This window comes from Zingiber officinale, chromosome 7B, assembly GCF_018446385.1.
Source record: "Zingiber officinale cultivar Zhangliang chromosome 7B, Zo_v1.1, whole genome shotgun sequence".
NCBI classification, from domain to species: domain Eukaryota; kingdom Viridiplantae; phylum Streptophyta; class Magnoliopsida; order Zingiberales; family Zingiberaceae; genus Zingiber; species Zingiber officinale.
Window position 1 is genome coordinate 97,645,366 of NC_055999.1, and position 7,537 is coordinate 97,652,902.

The 7,537-nt window shown below is 40.3% G+C and overlaps 1 protein-coding gene across 1 annotated transcript; it reads left to right on the top strand.

Moving 5' to 3' along the window:
• The first annotated feature begins 1,161 nt into the window (after positions 1 to 1,161).
• On the top strand, positions 1,162 to 4,712 carry LOC122004589 (LRR receptor-like serine/threonine-protein kinase GSO2). The gene is made up of 2 exons (XM_042559452.1): positions 1,162 to 3,154; positions 3,967 to 4,712. Exons 1-2 carry the CDS (start codon positions 1,162 to 1,164, stop codon positions 4,710 to 4,712), a joined length of 2,739 nt encoding a protein of 912 aa, XP_042415386.1.
• The last annotated feature ends 2,825 nt before the right edge of the window (positions 4,713 to 7,537 follow it).

The following is a 7,537-nucleotide window of genomic DNA, read 5'->3' on the forward strand; positions in this document are numbered from 1 at the left end:
TCTATTTGATTCAATCTTCTTTTTTTGTTAAGATATTAAGAGAAATCACTAAAAGAGTATTCTTTAAAAAAAAAGTGTTTTTTAATCAAAATAGCATTTGTTTTCCCTAAATTGTCCTCATGTCATTGTCCACATATTGTCCTCCTTAGCTGACCCTTTTCTCTATTTGCTAGACCTCACAACCACTACTTGTCTAATGGTATCTCCAATGCAAGGTTTATGAGATATTTATAAAATCTAAAAAGTTGAATAAAAAACTTTGAACTATTGTAAAGGTGAGGTTTGAGGTTTGTAATTTAGAGCAGTAGTGAAAATACAAACCTATTTTTTTATCTTGAATTTAATGCAATATACATGAAGCCATGCAACTCATACTATGAATGTGATCATAAAAAAACTCATTTAGAGCTTTAATCATTGGAGATATTTTTATAAGCTTTTATATTATTGATGTGACATATTAGAATAATGAAAAAAAAACTCATTTAGAGCTATAATCATTAGAAATGCCCTAAGCTTGTGATCGCCCCCTCCCTATCTCATAGCATAGCCGAGCTAATAGTCATTTGATAGATTTATAAAATAGAGCAATGGTCTAGATGAAATTGGTAAAAAAATATCCTTCTATATGGGGGCCTGTTAAGTACCTCATTTATTATCTTTTAATGGCGTGAAGTAGTCATGAGAGGCCACCAAGATGATGAATTTTACTTTTTGCATCATTGTGATCATCCCCTCCCTCCTTTATGAATTTTAGGTCAAGCAAGAAGAAATAAGAATAAATTGTGAAGCAGTTTCACTTGCGTCCGAGTAAGTCAGGCAAATCGAAATGATAACAAGAGTAATTTGGGACTTCACATAATGTTTAAAAATTGAATGTCCATTTTCCTATTTTTAAAAGAAAATTTGTATTAATAAAATAAATTGACTTGTTGATCGATCAGTCGTCGCAGTAGGTGACCATTGATTGTGAAAATGACAACACTGTCTAACTGGACTTGGACTATCACGAATCAAAGTCATCTAATTTTTCAATCGAAACCAAGCACATTGATCACTTTCACACGGTCAAGACAACTTATATATATGCGAACTAAGGATTGCATTCCCTCCAACTCACATCTTCTTCCCCTCTTTACTAGAGAGAGAATCAACTTACGAATGACTCTTAATTGGGATTTCATGGTGATTTCTAGTTCCTCAAAGCATGCTATAGTTATCTTTGTCGCTTTACTACTGTCGAGCACTAGAGCAAACTGTGACGATTCTCTACATGCCATCAAGGGGAGCAACTGCTTGGAGAGTGAAAGAAGAGCTTTATTTGCCATCAAGAGTGACATGTATGATCCTGGCGAGTGGTTGTCTTCATGGACTGGCTATGATTGCTGCAAGTGGAGAGGAGTTGCTTGCGACAATGTTACTGGTTTTGTCACTAGTCTTGACCTTCACTATCCCTATGAATATAATCCATGGGTGGAGATTAGTAGCAACCCCTATGGATATTATCTTTGGGCGGAGATTGATTTCTATCCCTATGATTATAATCCATGGGTAGTGGAGCGTATTGGTGCGAGCAAGGTAAATCCTTCTCTGTTTGAACTGAAGCATTTGAGATACTTGGATTTGAGCTTTAATAACTTCTCATATGCACATGTGCCTCCCATGATTGCCTCACTTGTGCACTTGGAATACCTTAACCTCTCCAATGCCTTTTTTTATGGATTAATTCCTCCTGTATTAGGGAATCTTTCCCACATACAACACCTTGACCTTGGAAATTATTATACATATCCAAGTACTCTATTCTCAAACAACTTGAGTTGGCTCTCCAACTTAAATTCTCTACAATATCTCGACATGAGTTGTGTCAACCTCTCTAAAGCAACCAATTGGCTCCACCAAATTAATTTGATTCCTACTCTACAAGTGTTGCTTTTGGAGGGTGCAAGTCTCCCGCGTGTCTCACCTTCCTTACCCACATTTAATCTCACATCCCTCACCATGCTCGATCTCAGTGGGTATGAATGGAACATCAGCGCTTCCATGTTGAGGTGGTTGTCTAATGCCAGTAATCTTGAACGCCTCGATATATCTGGATGCTGGAGGGTGTTTGATGCCGAGGCACTTTCAGTTGCTTTGGGATCTCTACATAATTTGAGGAAGCTAGTTTTGGTCGAAACTCAAATAGCAGGGCAATTTTCTACAATTCTGAAGAATGTTAGCAGAATGTTGCAATATTTAGATTTGCGATGGAATTTCTTATTATCTGGAGAAATTTCAACAATTTTGTCGATCCTTCCGCGCCGACTCGAGTTCTTAGCTTTAGACAGTAATAACATCTATGGGAGAATCCCAGAGATGTTAGGGAATTACACAAGCTTGAGACACTTGAGTATGTCCTACACTCGAATAACTGGAGATATTCCAAGAACAATAGGGAAACTTATCCATTTGGAGTATCTTGATTTGTCTAGAAATGATATAACAGGAGAGATGCCATTGAACGTAAGAAACCTTACAAACTTGGAAGCTCTATATTTGATCGAAACCAACATCACAGGATCGATACCAGAGTCTCTTGGTAATGTTATTTCCTTGAAGTATTTGGGTTTGTTTGGAAATAAGATTACTGGAGAAATACCAAAAACTTTGGGGAGTCTTCAAAATATGCTAATATTAGATTTACAAGGCAACTTTCTCACTGGGCAAATACCAACAACGATTGGTAGAATTTCCAACCTACGTTATTTGGATATATCAATGAACCACTTAACTGGAGAAATACCAACAACGATTGGTAGAATTTTCAACCTACGTTATTTGGATGTATCAAAGAACCACTTAACTGGAGAAATACCAACAACTATTGGTAGAATTTCCAACTTGTGGTATTTGGATGTATCAGAGAATAACTTAATTGGAGAAATACCAAAGACTTTTGGCCGCCTATGCAACCTATGGATGCTAGATCTGTCATTAAACAATATCATCGGAGAGTTAGCAGATCTACTTGATGGCTTATCTAATTGTCCACAAGGAGCAACGTTATCATCCTTAAGCATTGACGACAATAATATGAGTGGAAGTATTCCATCCAACCTTGGACTGTTAGCTCACTTACAGGAACTGGACCTCTCCTCAAATTCTCTACAAGGTAACATGAATGAAGCTCACTTTTCTCAACTTACAAGCTTGTCGTATTTGAATATATCTTTTAACTCCTTGAATGTGATTCTACCAAATGATTGGCATCCCCCTTTTCATGCCTATGAAATTGATATGAGTTCTTGTCATTTGGGAGGTATATTTCCTTCATGGATTCAATCCCAAAGGTATTTGAATTCACTGTATCTTTCTGGAGTAGGACTCTCAGGAACAATTCCACTCTGGTTCTCAAACTTCATTCCAAACACTAGGCTTCAATGTCTTGACCTAAGTTCAAATAATTTGAGTGGTCTAATACCTTCTACTCTTTCTCCATTTACTGATCTTTCAAATAACTCATTTGAAGGGCCAATTCCAAAGAACATAACGATTACAGACTCGCTCAAATTTTAGTGTTGTCTAATAACCATATAAATGGTAGTTTTCCACCCTTCTTGTGTAATTTAACTTCCATATTTTTCATTGATTTGTCTAACAATCACTTATCTGGTACATTCCCACATTGTCAAAACTCATTTCCTCATGCATTAGAGTATCTACATTTGAACAATAATAGTATCTCTGGACAATTTCCTTCTTTCCTAAAAAAATGTAAATTGTTAATCACTCTTGATCTCGGTGAAAATAAATTGTCGGGCAAAATACCAACATGGGTTGGATATCTCACTTCTTTACAAATTTTGCGTTTGAGTTCAAACTCTTTTACCGGTGTCATCCCAATAAATATAGGATACCTCGCTTCTCTTAAGGTCTTGGATCTTTCTTTCAATAAATTATTTGGTAAAATACCTTCATCTGTAGGACATTTCAGGGCTATGTTTCAAGATTATACCAATTCTAACCCATGCCATGATAATAATCTTCAATGTGCAATGGCACCTATGGGCTCTTATAGACCAAAGGATAAGATCCTAATAACTGCCAAAGGATCAACCTATGAATACATTAGAATTCTCTCCCTCGTGACCAGCATAGACCTATCGCATAATAATCTTTCTGGTGAAATCCCAAACGAGCTAATGATGCTTCGTGATTTGCACTTCCTGAGCTTGTCCAACAATCACTTGACTGGTACAATTCCTGAAAACATTGCCGTTTTGACAGAGTTATTTTCCCTTGACTTGTCAATGAACAATCTCACTGGCACAATTCCCTCCAACTTATCTGCTCTAAACTTTCTCAGTCACTTGAATCTCTCTTTCAATAACTTGTCCGGAAGAATCCCAACCGGGAATCAATTTTTAACCTTCGATGACCCTGCGATATACGCTGGCAACAAGGACCTTTGTGGTTGGCCACTACCCGAGTGTCCTAGTGATGAAGCCCAGCGAGGTCCACTTCATGCAAAAGATGATGATGATGGTAATGGCAGCAAGCTTGAAAAAGTTCTGGATTATGCCTTCATTGCTATGGGATTTATAATCGGATTTTGGGCATATTGGGGCGCAATGATCATGAAAAAGTCCATCAGAATTGCTCTCTTCCAGATGGCGGACAGGATTTACGACTGGATCTATGTTCAACTCGCAGTGAAGTTTGGAAGGTGAAGACCAAGTGGCAAAGATGAACTTGAAAGCCTTATAATTTGCTGATTGTACTTCCCCATCAAAGAGAAACACTCCAGCTTGTATGCTGCTCTACTAGCTAGAATACGAATAATGGTGCTGTGTGAAATAGGAAGTATTTGCAAACTTCTGTTATGTATTTGTAGAACCATTTGGGACATTGTTCCACTTTTCAGTATACCTGATGATATTTGTATTATATCGACGATCCGACATAGATGCAATCAGGTTTATGAAAAATTGTTACATGACAGCAGATGAAGAAAACAACTGCATGCAAGAAATAAATGAGTGCTAAAACGTGGATTAATTTTTGTCTGTCTGAATCCTAGCAATAAATATTGATATGGGTAATCAGAAGCTAAACGAGCTATAAATTTCATTTGATTTTATCACCTCCATCGTAAGTCATGATTCTGAAAAGGCTACGGATTCGCCCCGTGCAAATATTACTACGATGCACTGTACAAATATTACTCTAGTGGAACGACAAACTAACTAAAAGATGTTTATTGTTTGGATGGGCCTTCACGAGTGTTTCCGAAATTATCCGGTGGCTTTTGAGAAATTTCAGGATTAATATCTGAATTATCAAAAAAAAAAAAAAAAAAAAGACACTATGAATTCTGTTAATTAAAATTATTTCTGTTGACTAAAATTATTTCTGTGACTAGGCAGGCAACTCACTAAGTTTGGTGAGGCAAAAGTTGTTCATCTTTGTGAATTCAAAAATAATATAGAATGCAAATTTTATAGACTCCCTTCGTGAATTCAAATATGTTTGAACTATATTTAGCTAATTAAACTAATAATCTTAAATAATTTAGATTTGATTTCATGAAATCTCTAGATAATGTTTGTAATATATCTCAATTACGCAATTAGATTTATTAACGTTATTGATCGATAAAATAAAATGTCACATGGACATTTTTGATAATTCATCATGATTAATGGGTCACAAACCCAATAGAATAAAATCCATAACCAATTAATTTGTAATTACTTATTAATTTTCGTGTAATGGGTGTTCATTCTTTATCCAAAAGTATTAAAAATCACCTCATAAATATATATAAAAAATCTCTTTTAATATTGTTATATGATATGGTGCATTTTCGTGGGGTCGATAAGATGAAGTGGCTAGAAGTCAAAACTACGAAAGGGTCAGAAGTCATGCTGACGAGGAGGTCAGAAGTCCAGCCCCCGTGGCTGGTCAGAAATCATGCCAGCGTGGAGGTCAGAAGTCTAACCCTCGTGGCTGGTCAGAAATCATGTCAGCGTGGAGGTCAGAAGTTCAGCCCCCGTTTCTGGTCAGAAGTCAAGTTACATGGAGGTCAAGAGTCAAGCTCACGTGGCTATGGTCAAAGTCTCAGTTGACGGGGTAGTCAAAGGATAGAATTGCGAGTTGGGCCAGACCTGGCCTCGCTAGAAATCAGGAACGGGACTGACCCACAGGGCCGAATGCAACTGAGAACTGGGCCCACGGGTCAGGTATGACTCAGGGGCAAGCCCACGGGCTAGATAGAGGCGCAGAAGGAAAGACCACTGATGAAACGATGCGAGTCGGGAGACAGACCCAGCGTGCAGGTCGGGACGTACATGTCATGGGTAATAGCAGACAAATGCGAGTCGGGAAACAGACCCAGCGTGCAGGTCGGGACGTGCAGGCCATGGGTAATAGCAGACAGATGCGGGTCGGGAGACAGACCCAGCGTGCAGGTCGGGACGTACATGTCATGAGTAATTGCAGACAGATGCGGGTCGGGAGACAGACCCAGCGTGCAGGTCAGGACGTGCATGCCATGGGTAATAGCAGACAGATGCGAGTCGGGAGACAGACCCAGCGTGCAGGTCGGGACGTACATGCCATGGGTAATAACAGACAGATGCGGGTCGGGAGACAGACCCAGCGTGCAGGTCGGGACGTGCAGGCCATGGATAGCAGCAGACAGATGCGGGTCGGGAGACAGACCCCAGCGTATAGGTCAGGACGTACATGGGTCAGGAGACAGACCCAACGTACAGGTCGGGACGTACATGTCATGGGTAATAGCAGATAGATGCAGGTCGGGAGACAGACCTAGCGTGCAGGTCGGGACGTACATGCCATGGGTAATAGCAGACAGATGCGGGTCGGGAGACAGACCCAACGTGCAGGTCGGGACGTGCAGGCCATGGATAACAGCAGACAGATGTGGGTCGGGAGACAGACCCAGCGTGCAGGTCAGGACGTACATGCTATGGGTAATAGCAGACAGATGCGGGTCGGGAGACAGACCCAGCGTGCAGGTCGGGACATACATGCCATGGGTAATAGCAGACAAATGCGGGTCGGGAGACAGACCCAGCGTGTAGGTCGGGGCGTACATGCCATGGATAACGGCATACAGACACGGGTCAGAAAATAGAGCGCAGAATACAAACTCAAGGTCTAAGCACTACAGGACAAGCGAGCAAGCCAGGGAAGGGTAACCGCTTTGCAGGGAATAATCATCACATGTCAGGGAATATTCTAACGGTTTGAGACTCATTCACCTCTTGATTCCTCCGCCAGCCTATGGGAGGAGGCCACGCGTCGACCACCGCCAGACAAAGCCTGACACCCGACATTCCCTGACATCCGCTAGGCCCCAGAAACATCCGTTGCAGTATAAAAAGGGATGCTTTGTCCCTTACGCAGGTACGCTCACTCGTCATTTCTCACTAGTCTTTACTTTTTGTCCTTTCTCTGTGTTTTCTGGGGAAAAGGTACCTGACTTGAGCGTCGGAGGGCCTGACCCAGGGACTTTTTCCCTGATTTTTTG

Excerpts from the sequence above, each read along its gene's own strand:
- LOC122004589 (XM_042559452.1), top strand. The coding sequence starts at position 1,162 with ATGACTCTTAATTGGGATTTCATGGTGATTTCTAGTTCCTCAAAGCAT. Across the intron at positions 3,155-3,966 it reads CTCCTCAAATTCTCTACAAG|GACATTTCAGGGCTATGTTT; the intron begins GTAACATGAATG and ends CTTCATCTGTAG.